This window comes from Manis pentadactyla, chromosome 17, assembly GCF_030020395.1.
Source record: "Manis pentadactyla isolate mManPen7 chromosome 17, mManPen7.hap1, whole genome shotgun sequence".
In the NCBI taxonomy this organism is placed as follows: Eukaryota; Metazoa; Chordata; class Mammalia; order Pholidota; family Manidae; genus Manis; species Manis pentadactyla.
The window spans coordinates 55,576,535-55,594,195 of record NC_080035.1 but is presented as its reverse complement, the minus strand read 5'-3'; the positions used below and the strand labels follow the sequence as shown (position 1 = coordinate 55,594,195).

General features: G+C 38.6%; 1 protein-coding gene across 10 annotated transcripts in view; it reads left to right on the top strand.

Annotated features, from left to right (window-relative positions):
- Positions 1 to 17,661, top strand: part of DOCK9 (dedicator of cytokinesis 9) — a 286,115-nt gene that overhangs the window by 51,609 nt on the left and 216,845 nt on the right. The window contains exon 1 of one of the 10 annotated variants that reach the window (XM_036893830.2): positions 8,890 to 9,755. The exons of 6 other annotated variants lie outside the window; for them this stretch is intronic. In XM_036893830.2, coding sequence (XP_036749725.1) covers positions 9,594 to 9,755 — 162 coding nt within the window. In that variant the 5' untranslated portion in view covers positions 8,890 to 9,593. Of the gene's footprint in view, positions 1 to 8,889; positions 9,756 to 17,661 lie in introns of those variants that run through there. 3 more of the 10 variants (XM_036893857.2, XM_057494437.1, XM_057494435.1) reach the window with 3 other exon arrangements.

Sequence of the window (17,661 nt, the reverse complement as noted above, 5' to 3'; positions counted from 1 at the left end):
TGTAACAAGGTAGTACAGCACAGAGAAGACAAGTAATGACTCTATAGCATCTTACTACACTGATAGATAGTGACTGCAATGGGGGCGATGAGCACTGGATAATAGGGTGAATGTTGTAACCACAATGTTGTTTATGTGAAACCTTCATTAGATTGTATATCAATGATACTTTAATACAAACAATGTAATTCATGTAACAGTACTTTGGAAGCTACTGGTCTAGGGAGACCATTGAACTTGTGGGTTACTTATCTCCACCTGCCCTTCGTTTACCAGTTCCATTCCACATGGTGTCAGTGTTGGTCGTAATCCTTCAGGTCCTGCACAGGAGGATGGGAAATCTTGTTTACTTGTAACAAGGTCAAAGGATGGTGATCATAAGTAAGATCATTTATAACACTTGACTTCTTTTTCAAGAGTTTAAATGATTAAATGAGACCATGTAACTGAATAAATTCTGTGCTCAGTGTCTGGCATGTAGCAGAAATTAGGTCCATGTAACATATTCTATGAAAGATGTGCCCAGCACTATTTATGTAATGTTTTTCTTTAAATTTTACATTTAAAATGTAAATCTCCTACTTTGCTCAGGTGACTAGGATGACCTGAATAGAGTCAATTCTGTGATTTGAATGAAATTTCAGATCCTCTTAATAATCTATCTCTTTCCACCCTTGCTCTGACTTTTTCTCTTAAATGTTTTTTTTTTTTCCCTTGAATCTTGAGGGCTCTGTGGTTAAAACAGAGATGAAAATTTTGTGGGAAAAGATCTACAGAATAAATTTCTTCGAATGAATTGGGATAGATGGCTCAGCCCTCAGGCCTAGACCTTGCCTAATAAAATGAATGCTGCAAAGTTAGTGACCAGACAAAAGGTTTCCCTTAAGCCTCTGTACATTTAAAGCAGAATAGCTTTAACTGGCCCTTGCTGAAGAAATCATCTCACTGTTCCCTTTTGTGCTCTCTTTCACATATAAAATGCCAGGAATGATTTTGGGAATTCTCTGTGTTGGAGGTAGTGATATGTTTTGGAAAGGTAACTGTGTGCAGAAAGAGTGCTTTCAAGAGAAGTTCAGCTTTTTACAGGTGTGCCCTGATATGTCCTATCTGTTTTTTTAAAAAAGAGTTTTATCGAGGTATGATTCACATACTATATAATTCACCCATTTAAAATGTTCAATCCAGTGGTTTTCAGTATATTCAGAGTTGTGCATCCATCACCATGATCAGTTTCAGAACGTTTTTATTACTGCCAAAAGAAACCCTGTACATCTTAGCTGTTACCCTCCTGTTCCACCCTACCTACCCTCCTAGACTTAGGCAATCACTAATCTACATAGTCTCTATAGATTTGCCTATTTCTGGATATTTCATACCAACAGAATCATGAAATATGTGATCCTTTGTGACTGATTTCTTTCACTTAATATTTTGAAGGTTTATATGTTGTAGCATGTATCAATACTAATTTATTTTTATTGCTGAATAATATTCTGTTGTAGGGATATACCACATTTTATTTATCCATTCGTCAGCTGATGGACATTTAGGTTGTTTCCACTTTTTGGCTATTAAGAATAGTACTATTAATAGCACAGAGAAGACAAGTAGTGACTCTATAGCATCTTACTATGCTGATGGACACTGACTGCAATGGGGTGTGTGTGTGGGACCTGATAATATGGGTGAATGTAGCAACCACAATGTTGCTCATGTGAAACCTTCATAAGATTGTATATCAATGATACCTTAATAAAAAAAAGAATAATATTGTTAGGAACAGTATATTTATAGTTAAGAACATTGATGTGTATGTTTTTGTAAGGTTGTATGTTTTTAACTCTTTTGGGTATATAGCTAGGAATGGACTTGTTGAATATCATATGGTAACTCTATGTTTAATTGCTTGAGCAATTGCCAGACTGTTTTCCAAAGCAGATGTCCTATTTTACATTCTGTTCAACAGTGGATGAGTGATCCAGTTTCTCTACAACCTCATCAACACTTGTTATTATCTGTCTTTTATTTTAGCCATCCTAGTAGGTGTAAAGTGCTATCTGCTGCTTTTCATTTGCATTTCTCCAAAGACTTTTCATTTGCTCATTGTCCATTTGTGTATCTTCTTTGGGTCTTGTTTTTAGTTGATATGGAGGGATTGCAGTATCTGTACTATATCTTATTTTTATGTGGAGAGTGGTTTCCCTGAAAAGTTTCCCACTTCTCTGACAGTGAAATCCACTTATGCAGCAGGAAATGTTTAATTGAAGTAACATTCTTTTAAAATACAGTTACGGTTAATTCATAACCTAGCCATAGACTGTATATAAGAGAATCTTAGTAAGTTATGAATTTTTTGTCTTTGTAAAGAGAAATTAAAACCTTGTAAAGACTCAGGTAGAGAATAGAGTTTTATGAGCCTCCCTAATCTAGTTCCTTCTGACCTATCTAGCACACTGGACAAAGGAGTAAATGTTTTATTTTGAGTCTGTTTATTCTGCTTTTTCAAAACCATAGGAATATTTTGAAAAGTTGCATTTTCCCTCCTACATTTTGGGGAGGTAACCACTGTACTATCTTTCTTTCTTGTTATTTATTATATTTTGATGAATCAATTGAAAATCTGACTAATTTGCAGTAGTTTTTAAAATCGCAAACCTGAATTTTATGTTTATGTTTATATTTTCCTTTTTGCCACAAAGGAATTTTTATTCATGATGAGACAGTATTTCTATTCTAGCACAGTGACAGTAAAAGATTTAAGATGTAAAATGTAAATTGAGGTATGTAGAATCTGAATTTTAGTCTCCCTCTTCATATGTAAGAACAACTTTCCAGTAGCTGTAATTCTCTATTTAAAGATCATAAACTCTTTCATGAGCACATTTGTACATGAATTATACTGTATACCTCTTCTATTGTTTGAATTCAGTATACCTTGCTGCTAAGTGATCTTCTCAGATGTCTGCCTAAAATGGAGTTTTCTTGGAAGGGGCTGGTGGAGGCCGAGAGGTCACTGTGAGTTCTGATTTCATCACGGCATTGTGAGTTTGCTCAGCTTCCTTGTTTTTTACTTAGTGTCTCGTTTGTAGTTGGACATTACTTACTATATTTATGGCAATACAGTGCTATCACCTTCCCTCTGCTGAGGTGCATCCCTATAGATGTTTTCAGAGAGGTTGTAAAGCTTTTCAGGTAGGTGAAGTCTTTCGGCAGCTTCTCATATTTGACACAAGATCAGCATTTATGGATTTATTGGTTTCTCTTCAAAGAATTATGCTCCCTCAGAAATCATGATTTTGCTCTGTAACCTCCCACAGTGGTAATTGAAATTCTGAACTTTGCCTGTAGCTTCCTGAGCTGAGGGATAAATCAGAACCTGTATAAACTCTGTTGGTTCATTCATTTTATAGTTCTCAGTGAAAAAAGTGGAAGTTGTCTATGAATAAGGAATTTAAATCTCAGCTGTCTTTTTCTGTGATGGTGTATATAGTTTGTAGGTTTTTTCTAAGTTCATTATGAAGTGGAATGAAGAAATAGTTAGAAATTAAACATTATGAAGCCTGTATCTTCAGCTTGTTTTCTCTTTGTAAGGGGTTGGGGGAGAGAAGACTAGTTACCCTCCTGGTTTTGTGTTATTTAATGTTACTTGTTCCTGAAAGTCATAGGAAAGCAGTGCCTAGTAAGTAAGTTGGTTTTCTTACTTTCTTTTCTTTAATGGTAAGATACATATAACAAAATTTACCATTTTAACTATATATATATATATTTCAGTGGTGGTAAGTACATTCACAATGTTGTGCAGCCATCCATTTCCACTATCCCTCTCCAGACCTTTGTCATTATCCCAAACTGAAACTCTGCACCCATTAAACAATAACTCCTCATTCCCACTCCTTCCAGCCCCTGGTAACTGCTGTTCTACTTTCTGTCTCTATGAGTTTGTCTATACTAAGTATATAGTATAAGAAGGATCACACAGTATTTGTCCTTTTGTGTGTGGCTTACATCTCTTAGCATAATGTCCTCAAGGTTCATTCATGTTGTAGCATGTGTCAGAATTTCCTTCTGTTTCAAGGCTGAAAAATGTCCTATTGTATGGTAGATACCATATTCTGTTTATCCCTCATCTGTTGATAGACACTTAGGTTGCTTCTACCTCTTGGTTATTTAAGTAATGCTACTAACATAGGTGTACAAATATCTCTTCAAAACTCTGCTTTCAATTCTTTTGGGTCTCTCCCCAGAGTGGAATTGCTGAGTTATATGGGAAAATCTCCGTTTAATTTTGTGAGGAATCCCCATACTCTATTTCACAGTGGCTGCATCATTTTACATTCCTATCAGCAAGTAAGTTGGTTTTCTTTACCTGAACTTTTCTTCCTTTAGGAGTTCTGTTTTATTTTAAAAGCTATTTAACTTGGTCTCCTGCCAAGAAAAGGAGGATTCTCTGTTTCTTTTGAGAAGCTCTGGTCACCTCTGGAAGACCACCGCCCTCAGTTCCATAAAGCCAGTTTGAGTGCTTCCTCTCCTTTTACTTGGTCACTCATGAACGTGCCAGGCGTTCAGAGCACCCCACACAGTCTGGTTGCCTCCCTAATATTCTAGCACCTGTGTAATTTTGCATTCTCTTCTTTTGAGAGTGTTTTAAGTACCACTGTTAGCAGCAAACCTGACTCCAATATTTTATGTGGTCATGACTTTAGGGAGACATTTTTAGCAAAATTAATTTGTTTCATCACAGTGGTACAGAGAGGAGTGCACACCTGAGCCCTCTCAGAAGTCTAAAACGGTTTGTACCATTGTCCTGTAGGCCCACCTGTTATTTCTGAAGTAACTGGTACTGCTATTTAAATGTGTTTGAGGTGGGGGTGATAAATGATGGATAAATTCAGGTATATGGTAAGTCTACCCTCTCCCTATCCAATCCAGTTTTGAGACTTATGTTCCTGAAATATATAATGGCAGGAGAGTTCACCTTTTCTTTATTTTTTAAAAAGTCCTTATTTAATAACACTTCCTTAATTTCCCTTACTTAAAAAAAAAACCCTTTTTCTAGTGATTACTGCTGAAACTGTCACTCCTTCACAATATCTTTAACTTCCTTTTCTTGTTCTAGCACCCCAGTTTCTCTCTTTTAATCATTTTTTATCAAAAGCAATTTGTAGCTTGAATTTATTAGATGTTGAAGTCTCATATGCTTGAATTGTGGTAAGTGATGCTTGTATTTTTAGAGGAACTACCTCACTCTTTACTTTTAATAGCAGGGAGGAAAAAAATTTAATTTGGGGTAAAAGGGGGGAAGGAAACCAACATTACTGAGCTTGGGGCATATACTAGGCTCTATGCTACACACTCCTCACTTTGATCATATAGATTAAATATAAAATGGGTAGGTTATTGACAGGCCAACTTATATAAGGCTTCTTTGTTCAGCATTAATAAATGTCAGTGGAATGGAAATTAGCCCTTCATCTGGACTCGCCATCATAACTGTGCTTAAATAGAAGGAATGGCATATTAGACTGAATTTTATTCATACTCCATTTATTTAGGTTTTATGAAGTGTGGCTATAGCATGTATGATGTATTATCATTATGTAAGATCTTCATTTCAACCACTGCAGAATGGACAGATGCCTACTCATTTCCTGTAGTTCTAGATTTTTCAGGTGTCACTTGAGATTATTCTGTATCCACATTTTTCTAAGAGAGTGTGAAGTAAATTTACCAGTCAAACTAATTTGACTTTTAGAAGTTATTTAGAACAGACAGGCAGTTGGCAAGGAGGGAGCTGCCTACGGGAGGAGCACCTCCAGATGGGGGCACCTTGCTGGGGGTCAGAGCTGGAGAGATGCTTGCACTGGTGTCTGTGATTGAATGGCTGAGGTTTGCTGTGACCACTGAGTGGACCAGCAAGTCTTGCCCTGAATTTATGGTCTGTACATGCTTTCTGGTGGTTTGTACGGCTTGGAGCCCCTTTCCCAGTCTCAAATGCACACCCTGGGGCAGCCGCAGGCACCCCCCACATTACTAGGTTACTTAGTATTTTCCTGAGAAGCGGGGCCAAAGTGCCATTCAGAAGTTGTGAAATTCATTAAGCAAGGTGGCTGTCTCGAGTTACCCAGTAAATCCTTTGTGAAGTATAAAACAATAGCTACTGACATGTTTATAGCTATTTCTTGGTTGAGTTCTTTCCTATTATTTTGTTTGAACTTGAAAACTTTCCAGGGTGGGCAGAGTAAATGTTATCTTCCTCCCCACTCCCATTTTTTATAACAGCTATATTGAGAAATAATTCACTGTTGGAGCCACTCCACAGAAACAGGATGGCCTCCCCTCACCCCCAAAGTTTGCTTCGGATTTTGAGACTAATGACACCACACACACCTAGAGAGTGTGGAAAGCTTTATTACTCACATAATGAAGGAGAGCACGGCTGCCCCCATGCAAGTCTTGAGGTTGGCTTGGGGTTTTTGTGAGATTAGCGGGTGAGGCCAGAGTGAGGGTTCTCTGGTTGAATTTCCCACTGGCACCAAAGGAGGTCGCCACCTGGAGCTTCCTTTCAGTTTGCTCAGATATGGGACAGAAGGGGAAGGAAAAGGGGGACCTAAAGCTGTTAGCAGTAACATGTCAAAATGGAGTCAGGCTCTTTATTGCATTCATATCCCATAAAACTTAACCTTTTTACAGTGTTCAGTCTAGTGGTTTTTAGTATATATAGTGTGTATAGATAGCATATATGTTAAAAATAAGAATTTCTGAATATTATCATTACCTTAAGAGAAACTCCATACCCATTAGCAGTCACCTCCCATTCCCTGGTAGCCACGAATTGAGTTTCTATCTCTATGGATTTACCTCTTCTGGACATTTCATTTAAAAAGAATAGTATAATATGAAGTCTTTTGTAACTGGGTTCTTTCGCTCAACATAATATTTTTCAGGTTCATCCATATTGTATCATGCATCTGTACTTCCTTCCTTTTTATGGCTGAATAATGTTCCATGTAGATTTACTATCCTAGTTTGTCATTTAAAAAACATAATTGATTTAGAATATCTGAGGGTGAGGTGGTGAGGGGAGAGTCAGGTATCATTATTAGCAAGAGAGGAAGACATAGGCTTGGATCTCAAAAAGGAGTAAAGGGTAGGCATCCAATCTTGGGAATGTGTAAATTAGAGGTGATATTTAAACATATGAGAGTAAATGTGATCTTGGAATTGAAATACATGCTCTGTAGGTGGCTGAACTGGTTGCCAAAAGATACCGTCCATCTATTTATGTCCTCTGATGGAATTCATGGTAATTATCATTTTAGAGTAATCCAAAATCATTCTCATACAGAAAAATCAGTTAAATCAAATGCATATTTTGAATGATTCATTTTATCATGCTTCTATTAGCATGAAACCCATTTTTTGGCTTTGTTGAATCCTTTTCTCTAAATATTTTCTGTTGTTTTCTTGCCCACTAATTTTGTTGGTTGGAAAATGATTAATATTTAAGTCACTTAAATGCTTATTTATGTACCTCAAGGAAACATTTCTTTTTCTTTTTCCTTTGAATGATTGCTAGGAAATTGTTCCATTCTTTCCCATTGTTTTAGATATTAACTTCGGCTTTTTAATAAATCAAATAAAATATACCAGCAGCTTCAAATTTACTTATTTTTTATTTATAATTCTTTGTAAAGTTCAACATAATCTTTTGTATCTCAAATAATATTCCCTGGCTTCTGTACCCCAGGATGTCTAAAATAGGTAATAATATAAATTAAGTTTAAATTTCTAGGTACTGTCTATATATTTGGTGAACTATTGTTTTTTAAATTGTTTTCCTTGCAGTACAGAAGTTAAGTTAGTTGGTGAATTTTCTGAAGTCACCCATGATGTAAATGTAACAATATGACTCATGTGTTTAGTGTTTTACAGTATACAGTGTTCAGTTTCTTTGTAGATACATTTCCATGTTACTTATCTGTCAGCATTGTGATGTCACATGAAGACTTGAATCCTTTTATGTCAGGACTTGGGTGCAGTCTTGAACACTGTAGCTGTTTTAACAGAACTGCCATTCTGAAGCTGAACATTTTAGACCACATAAAGTAACTCTGTTTTTTTGCATGTGGGCCATGTCTCTACTCCAGTGATCTCTGTAGCTATTAGATATATGTCACATAAAAATGTAGATGGTTAAAGCCTAGATATTTGCTTATCAGTGGGACCTAATAGGTGAATTAGCCATAGAAAACTATAAATTTTGGGACGATGTGACTGCATGGTATTCTTTAAAGATCTACTTTTACATTACCCAGGTTTCTATTACCAACCTGTAGGTACTCAATCATTATAGTTCACTCTAACTTGAAATCTTGATATAGAAAATGAAAACCATCTGTTTTTCTGTTAAAACAGATCTTAAAAGAGCAGTTACTTTTTTTCTAGATGCATGTTATAGGTGGGAAAGGTTTTCCTGTGTGTTCATCATGGTCTTTTAACATAATTTGCTTTTTGTTTTTTTAGAAGGAAAATGGCAAGAGCCCACTTCATATTCTATTAGTGACAAGTTTCCCTATTAGCCGTACACATAAGGTAGCGTAGTGTTACTCAGTTCAGTTTGCAATGGGAGGACTAGGATTACTTAGGCACCCACAATAATATCCTTGTTGACTGAGGGACTTCAGTGTGTATTCACCATCGCATACTAGATAGAGCCCTGCTGCAGAAGGTATATGTCCAGCCTGACCAGGTAACCCTTTATCCGTGTTCTCATTTGCATCTTTGGGTACCAGAGATGGGAGAATCCTTTTAAGCAGTGCAAACTTGCTAGCCCTCTCTTTAGTAAGTGGAAGTGGGCAGAAGTCAAGACTGACACAGCAGTTTTGTGTTCCCTTGTGGCTTGCTGTCAGCAGCAGCCCACACGTGCAGAAGGTTGTTTGAAGTGGGCTTGCACATGTTTCCATAGCAGCAGTCATCTTGGTGATTCCTGTCATTTTGGACTTCTTTTTTCTTTTGCTTCTCTGTTTCTCGCTGATGCCGGATTAAACAAACAGCATATTTAGGTCAAGGAAAGAGATGTTTGCTAATATAGATGCTTGGCTAAGCATTCTGGGAGAGTGATTTCTTGCAGCAGATGAACATTCTTTGTGCCTTCCAGCAGCCTCTGCAGCAGGGTGGCTGTCTGGCACCGTCTTTTTCATTTTAGGCAGGTTCTGAGACTCAGAACAATCCCAAGCAAATCACAGGAGCTGGCAGTTTTCTGGTAACCATATATACATGTCTGCTTATTTGTTCGTTTGTATTAACAGTGAAGCAGTCTACTGGAAAATGATACTGTAAAGGTTTTGGTGCATCCAAGGTGTGTCATCTTGTTTTTGTACCACCCTCATGTTTTACGCTCGAGCTTGGATTTTTTTGTCAGGCGCTTGGGCAGGAGCAGATTCTAGTACAACAGCTCAGCTTCCCTTCTGTTCTGGTGCCGGCAACTGCCTGTCATGAAGATGGTACAGTGGGAACCTGCGCTGAAGAGCCAAGGAAGATGATGTGGAAATGGAGTAGTGATTGCTAGAAATCTGAACATCCACACCTTGGGGATGGGTTGCACTACTAGTGTGATTCTGTTTAAAGGCATCCGCACCGTTTTTGAAAGAAACTGTGCTTATATGTGTAAGCAGCAAGGAGAGAATAATGTCCTTGAATATACAGCATACAATTGGACAAAAGAAGATTCAGAACTATTGATCTCCTCCTGTCTGGTAAATGCCGTCTTGCTTAATTAACAAGTAGTTTGATGGTGTTAGAATAAACTAGTCTTTAATTGTAAAGCAAATATATTTATTTATTTCAATATGCTTATGCATATATAAGCCTGTGTGTATAACTGGGTAATTAGTGGTCTTAAATTTCAATTATGACGTGCCTGTTTATATGTGTGAGATTCAAAGCTTAAATACATATGGAGATTAGAGCTGGAGGAAGGTATTTGTTACCGAATAGTTTTCTAAGTTAGCTTTGTATGCTTATATGTTCTTGGTATAGTCTCAGATCTAATACTTGGCAGAACATGTGTTTAGGGTATTATATATTGAACCCTTCACCGGTTTTGGTGAGTTATTCAGTCCCTTTACTTCTTAGCCTTTTACTTGGCTTGATTTTTCTTACTAATGGTTTGTGGTCTGTACTTCAATTCAGGGGGAGGAATTGCAAGGGAGCGTAAGAGAAAACTGTAATGGGTATGAGAAAAATATTGATAGTTTTGTTATTCTAAATCCAACTATTGATAATGTTTTCTGGGTGAACTCTTGAGAGTAAAAGGAAGCTTGTGGATGCTCTGTGTTCTTTTCCTCCCTTTACAATGAGAGGCAAGTCACAGATGGGTGTGCCCCTCCGTGGCCTTCTCACCAACACCAGGCTCAGGGGGACACTGTGTTGGTTTCCTCCTCCCTCACGATGCCTTGCCATTCTCCCTCCTGTTCTTATCACTGTTTTTGTCAAAACGAGTGAGAATCATACGAGTGAGAGTTTCTGTGTGTGAGCCTGCCAGCAGCCCCGGTGTGGCGAGGGCGAGGTGTGCGGAAATGCCAAAACCTTTCCTGGTCGTTAGGCTGTCATCTGAGACTGAGAGGGAATGCCGGCAGGCCACATGCACTGCAGAGTCAGAGCAAGTCGCCCCAGCATTGCAGGAGCCCCAGGAAAGAATGCAGTTTGTGGAGGTGTTTGTGTAAGCTCTCAAATACTTGGGAGAAAGAACAGGAGAGCATCACTTGCGCATCAGATGCATTTTGGAAGGCGGTGTTACGTGTGGGTATGGAATTTAAGTGGTGCTGATTTAACTATTAAATATTTTAAACTGTAGTGTATTTTGGAATATGCTTTTGAGAATAACTGGTATGGAGATGAGACGTATCAGCTCATTATGGTGTGTGTCCCATTAGCGTCATCCATAACCTTGACGTTCTAGGATTACTCGGCCAGTGTGGGCAACACCTCTCATGCCACTGGCTTCTGCCCCTTCAGGCCACGCTGACTTGTCTCTGGTTAACCCATCTTTGAGAGACTCTGCTTGTTTTTCTATCTGATTGCATGAGGGAGTAATAATGTGCCAAGGGCTTTGTTGGCACTCTGGGACTGGATTTTGAAACACTGCTCCTGGGCGCTGGGTCAGATGCTCTCCTCCCGCCACCCTTGTCTGCACCAGCAGACTGAGAAAGGTGACATGACCAATGTGTGTGCATGTGGCCGAGGTGCTGTGGGTGGAAAGATTTGCCCTCTCACTCCAGACTGATCACCCTGCTTCTGCCCTTGACCTTGTGGCCTCTTCTCTACATTGCAATCAGTGGTTCTTTGAAAACAGAAAGTCAGACTTTCACTCCTTTGCTCAGAGTCAGATCCAGACACCTTACAGGTGTGGCCCAGCAGGCCCACTGGCCCCTACTTCCTCCTTGCTGTCCATTCACTTTTCCCCCTCTCTTCATCCCTCACTTTCCTCGGGCCTCTCAAGCTGCCTCAGTGTACTCCCCTGGGACTTCTCCACCCACGCTTGCCCTGTTTCTTCCTGGCCTCCTGCAGGACTTTGCTCAGATTTCCCTTTCTCAGTGAGGTTTCTTGGCCACTGGGGTAGCCTTGGTGCATTCCCAGCACACCCTCTCTGCTACTTCATAATATTGCCCTCCCCTAATGGACAGTTAGGCAAGAATAAAAGCATAAGGATAATAATAGTAATTAGGAGCAAGTGTTACTTACAGCACTTAAAACAGGTCTAAGATTTATGATGGCAGGGATTTTTGTCAGTTCTATTCACCACTCTGCCCCAACAATGCCTGATTCATAGTAAGTTCTCAATTAATGAGTGAATTCTGGTGAATGGTTTTATGGTTTTGAACTTGGATTTGAAGAAGCTGTTGAGAGACTGGTTTTAACCAAAGTCTTTTTTAAGCATATTTGGTAGTTTCCCCCAAACAGCAACTGGCTGATCCTTGATAATCTCCCCTACCCTGTTGACTATTCAGCTTTCTAGAGTTATACTTTCCAACCCTTTTGTCCTGGAGCTACACCAAGAAGTTATGTGGTCCAACACTAAACGTTCCATGGGTTTGCCGTGGTCGTGCTTGACAACTGATAGTACTGTCTTTGGATATTACCCAAACTGGCTCTGTTGAGACTTGTTCCATGGCATAGGCATTTGAGGACCTTTGCATTCTTTGGTCTGAGCCAGCCAAACCCTTTCTTAAGGGAGCCCTTCCTGTTGGCACTCTGTTGAGCGCCCTCCATGCAAAGGGAGGGTGACCTTCTCTGCAGGCAGATGGGGATCCTCATCCGGGTCCTCAGCTGTTGCTGGGAGGGTGTCTTCCTTCCTCCAGCCTGCGACTCTTTCTTAACTGTCAGCACTTCACCTGCTCCTCAGAGTGTAACCCCCAACAGGCCACTCAATGCATACCAAAACTTGTGGAGGAAAAGTTATGTTCCTGAAGGATACCCGAAGGGCTTGACGTCAGTCATTCCTCTAGGGACTCTGAATATCCCCAATATCTGCCCATCTGTCATAACCCCACATGCATGGACTGCTGCCTTCTAAGGCTTGATGGAATTGCTGCTTCTGAATTAAGCTTTGCGTTTTTCTTTTGGCTGACACTGAAGGGCATCATAAGGAACATCCTTATGAAAGTGATGTCTCCTACGAAGGTGTTGGTGAGGGCATTGCTAATTTGCTTTTGGAACTGTGAGACACACTGCAGTGTGGTAATTAAGAGGGCCTACTCTGGATCCAGCCTTTAAGGGTCAAATCCCAAATCCATAGCTTGTTAGCTGTGTGACTCTGGGCAATTTACCTAGCTGCTCTGTTCCTCAGTTTCCTTATAAATGCAGATAATAACAGTGCTTACCTCATATGGTTATTAAATGAATGAATGTGTCTGAAGTTCTTAGGACAGTGTTTTACACATAAGCTAGTGCTAATTGTTAGCTATTATCATAATTATTTCTAATTTTTAGTGTCCCTTTATGAGGAGCCCTGGAAGGAATTTCTTTTCTCTGAATGGCTGTGCTTTTCCTGAAGAACTACTTTGTTTGTATTTTATATACATTATGATTTATGTAGCTGATCTCACCCACCCTTTCAGTTGACTGTTAAAAGAAAGCTTAGTTCCAAACATATAACCCAATTGTAACAGATACATAGGCTCTTTGAAAATAATTTTTTTATATTGTCCTTAAATTGTGCTGTGTAGTTTCCTGGATTGCTATTTTATCACTTTATGCTTTTTCTCAGCTGCTTATTGAAATAATTTTATTTTGCATGTATTCATGTTAATCACTTTAAATCCTTCTGGCAGAGTAAAAATTAATAAACTAATAGAGAACCATATACTGAAGAAAAAGCCTTTTTATGATCATTAAGTTTGACTCTGGAGTAAAAACCAGGTGTCTTGAGTGCAGACTTTAGCTTTATAAGGTGCAGAAGTGCAGTCTTGTACAGGAAGTTTCTTTTTTATATCTAAATGGCATGAATCAGCCCCATGGTCTGTAGTGTATGGGAAATGGGCCTTTCTGGTAATTGTGGGCTGACTGATTGCCAGTGTGCTACGCTTAGATTTTGACTAGTAATTCTACCACTATGGAGGGGCAAGCCTGGGTTGGACTAGGTTAATTCCTGAGTATAAATTTTTTCTGAAGTCTCCCTTTTCTAATTAACTGAATGTATTAATTCAGCTCATTACAGAAACAACTTCTGAAGCTTGTTCTCCTAGAGACACTTTAGTTACAGGCATGTCTTATGTGGTCATACAGAATGAATGAGGAAGCTCACATCCCTGTCAGGGTAAGGCTGACCCAGAGGATGCAGAGGGCACTGTCAGTGGTCGTGAAGGCACAGCTCAGCTCAGGCACCTTCCATGAGGAAGTGCGGCTTGAGCTGAGACAAAACACTTGTAAATCCCATTTCTCCTTATTTGTGAAGGTTTGTGGTATGGGCATAACCTTATTGACCAGGACTTGAGTTGTTTTACTCATAGCTGGTAATATAATTTTCCCCTCGTCTCTTACCATGTCTCTGGGGGAATTAAGGAATTGTGGGATTATTCTGGATCTTGTTCTCTTTTTGCTGAGAATCACTGAGGTGGAAGAAGCCACACAGTTGTAACTCTGACAGCAGCTGGAACCCTGTCAACAGCTTCATGGAGAGCAGTGATGAAGGCAAACTGCTGCAGGTCCCAAGGGGGCAAAACAAACTTCCTTATCTCCAATTCCATTTGTGACATGTCTGGGGTAATATAGTGATAATTTTTCTTACTGAATATTAATATTTATAATCTTTCTTAACTTCCATAAAGCTTTGAAGTTTTTCATTATTCTCCTAATTTTAAGTCTTGCTATGTCTTCAACACATTTTCAGCCTTTGTTACCATATAGAATTTTATTAGACCACTTTAGTCCCTGCAGGCAAAACTGTCCTTGTTAATTTAAAGCACCTATTGGTTATGAAAATCCTTTGGTTTATCATATGTGCACTGTGCAAAGAGAACATGTTTGTAGGTGATATGCTCTCTAGCTCATAAGAGCCTCTAGTCCTGCTTGTGGGTGCTTGTTTGAAGGTGGGGAATGAGTGGAACTGGCTGGTAGGGAGGAAGGGGAGATAAATGGTATGACTGACTAATGTAAGTGAAAAATCATATAATACCTGTCAGCTTGAGGTGGTGGGGAAAGTAAAAACTGGATCTTGATTATTTGAGGTGGTTTCTCCTTTTTCCTGTGCTGTTGTAGCTACCTTGAGGTATAAGAAAGCAGGAACCTGTTTGGCTGCCTTCTGGAACACTCCTTTGGTTCTAGGTCCAGTCATGGGACCATGGCTTTGGGTAGGCTGTGTTTTCCATGCCCAGTGGGTTTTGTTGCCTGTTTTGATCACAGCACTAAATTGAGCTGATGTTTTCAAGGAACAGTCTGCTCTGATTCCTAGATCCATTTCCTGCATCCTGAGCATGCACTGTTCTCCTGATGCTGCTTTTTATGAGTGCAGCTAGCATAAGAGAGTACTGTACCTTTCCCCAGTGCTTTGTTAAAACTTACCATCTTATTAATATTTATTATTTTATAAGTAGGTGATTAACTTTATTACAGAAACTAAGTATGCTATGTGTGCTACACAGAGGTAACCATTGATTTAAACATTTTGAGGCAAAACCTTCCAGAATTTCATTCATGTATAGCATTGTTCATAAAATGTATGTAATTAGTTGCTATGGACTAAATTGTGACTCCCTGCACCTCCAAACTCACATCTTGAAGCCCTTATTTTCAAAGTGGGGCTTTAATCCAATAGGACTGTGGCCTTGTAAGAGACATCTCTCTTTCTCTCTAACCCCCCACCTGTGTGAGCCCATAGCAACAGGCAGCTGTCTGCAAGCCAGGATGAGAGTGGTCACGAGGAACTGACCATGCTGGCACCCCAACCTTGCACTTCAACCCCCAGAACTACAAGAAAATTAATTTCTGGGGTTAAGCCACCCATTCTATGGTATTTTGATATGGCAGCCCCAGCTGACTAATACACAAGTATAGGAAGTGTGTTATTTTGTTATATAGTTTTGTAACTTGCTTTAAATAAACTCCACATATATCAGAAACCTCTTTCCACATAAGTAAGTATACATTTATATCTCATTCTTAATGGCATCATTTCATTTGTGACTGTTCTTAGTTCACTTTGGACTACTTTGACAACATACCATAGACTGGGTGCCTTATAAACAGCAAACATTGATTCCTCACAGTTCCAGAAGCTGGGAAGGCCAAGATCAAGGCGTCTGCTTCCTGGTTCCTACACATCCATCTTCTCACTGTGTTCTCACATGGAGGAGGGGGCGAGGGAGGGCTGTGGGGTCTCTTTTATAAGAGCACTAATCCATCTTCGTGAGGTCTCCACCCTCATGGCCTACTAACCTCCCAAAGGCCTCACCTCCAGATACTATCACATTGGGAATTAGGCTTCAACAAATGAATTTTGAGGAGACACAAGCATTCACATTGCAGGATGAGACATTTTATTTAACCTACACCCACTATTCCATTTTTTTCCATTCATAAAATGCTTGTGATAAATATCTTTGCATTTGTACTTCAAACACTTGTCGAATTGTTTGTTCGCACAGATTTCTAGACCTGGAATATCTGGGTCAAGGTATATTTGCTTTTTAAAGGATTTCATTTGTATAGCCAGATATGCCCTCTATAAAGATTATTTAGAGATTAAAAAAATAAAGACAAGATTTTTTTCTCCTCTTGTGGCTTCAGTTTGCTTGCATTATTGCCTTTATTAAGCTGTTGATGGAATTATCTGCTGAAAAGAATGACATCCACTTAGATTACTGTATATTTAGGGAAGTAACATAGTCATACTGGGGTCAAATTAGCACTAATTTTACCTCAACTCCTGGAAGCATGACCACTAGCATTCCTAAATATCCCCCGAGAATTCTGAAATGTTCCATTGTGGGGGCTGGAATGTGTTTGTTCTGGGAGGTCTTCACCCTTTTTTAATAGTTGGTAGTTATTTCATAGATATTACAGGAAAGAGCACCAGAAATACTGAGTAGAAACAGATGAGTTATGTTCCTATTGCTTTGCTCAAGTCTTACTTTTTAGATATTCAAAGTAGCTGATTTATGTTTCTCCTACAGATTTAGTATGAAGCAATGACTTTTGTGCTTTTTAAAAGTTAAAAATTGATTATCTTTCATATTTAGAATATGTAATTCTTATAGAAGATTTAGAGACTACAGAGAAGGACGAAGGGGAAAACAAAAATCACCCATAACTCCACAGCCCAAAATAATTACTGCTTAACATGTAGTGTATGTTGTCTAATACCTCTCACTTATACAAATACAAATATAAAAAATGGTATATGCCATACATAATTCCTGATGCCTTTTTCACTGATCATTTTCTTATGCTAATAATGTTTTAAAACAGTGTTTAATATGTGTATAGTATTCCATTGTACTGTATATACTAGAATTTATTCAAATGCTTTTTATGTTGTTAGGCATTTAGGTTGTGGTAAATTAAGATTACAGAGGACATATTTATCTAAAAATCTTTCTATGGATCTATAATTATTTTCATAGGCTTGATTCATAAACATGAACTTATTAAGGCATTTTTTTAAAGGCCCTTTAAAGCATATTACTTTATTGTTTGATGATTGATCCCACATTCCCACCAGCAGTGAATATTAGTCTTGTTTTACATATGATTGTGAAGATCATTTTTGCCAGTTTAAGAGACAAAAGGTACAACTTTGAAACTCCAAAACCTTTGTCATATTCATTTAAAATGTATCTCCATTTTGTCATTTGCCTTCTAATTTATTAATTTTCTTTATAGTATTTGTTTTGCTAACAGAAGTTTACATATATGTGATAAGCATAACCATCTTTCCCTCTGTGATTTCTTCCATTGCTTTTATGCTTATCTTGCTTGTCTCAGATAAGACATTCACCAGCATTTTATTTTGGAATTTATTTCCTTGCTTGTCTATTTCTTTATTTGTTTGTTAAGTATTTGGCTTTTTTGTCCAACAGTCCTGGAATCAGTTTTTGTAAATAAAGTTTTATTGATACATAGCCATACTTGTTTATGTTTTCTGTGATTGCTTTCACAGTTGAG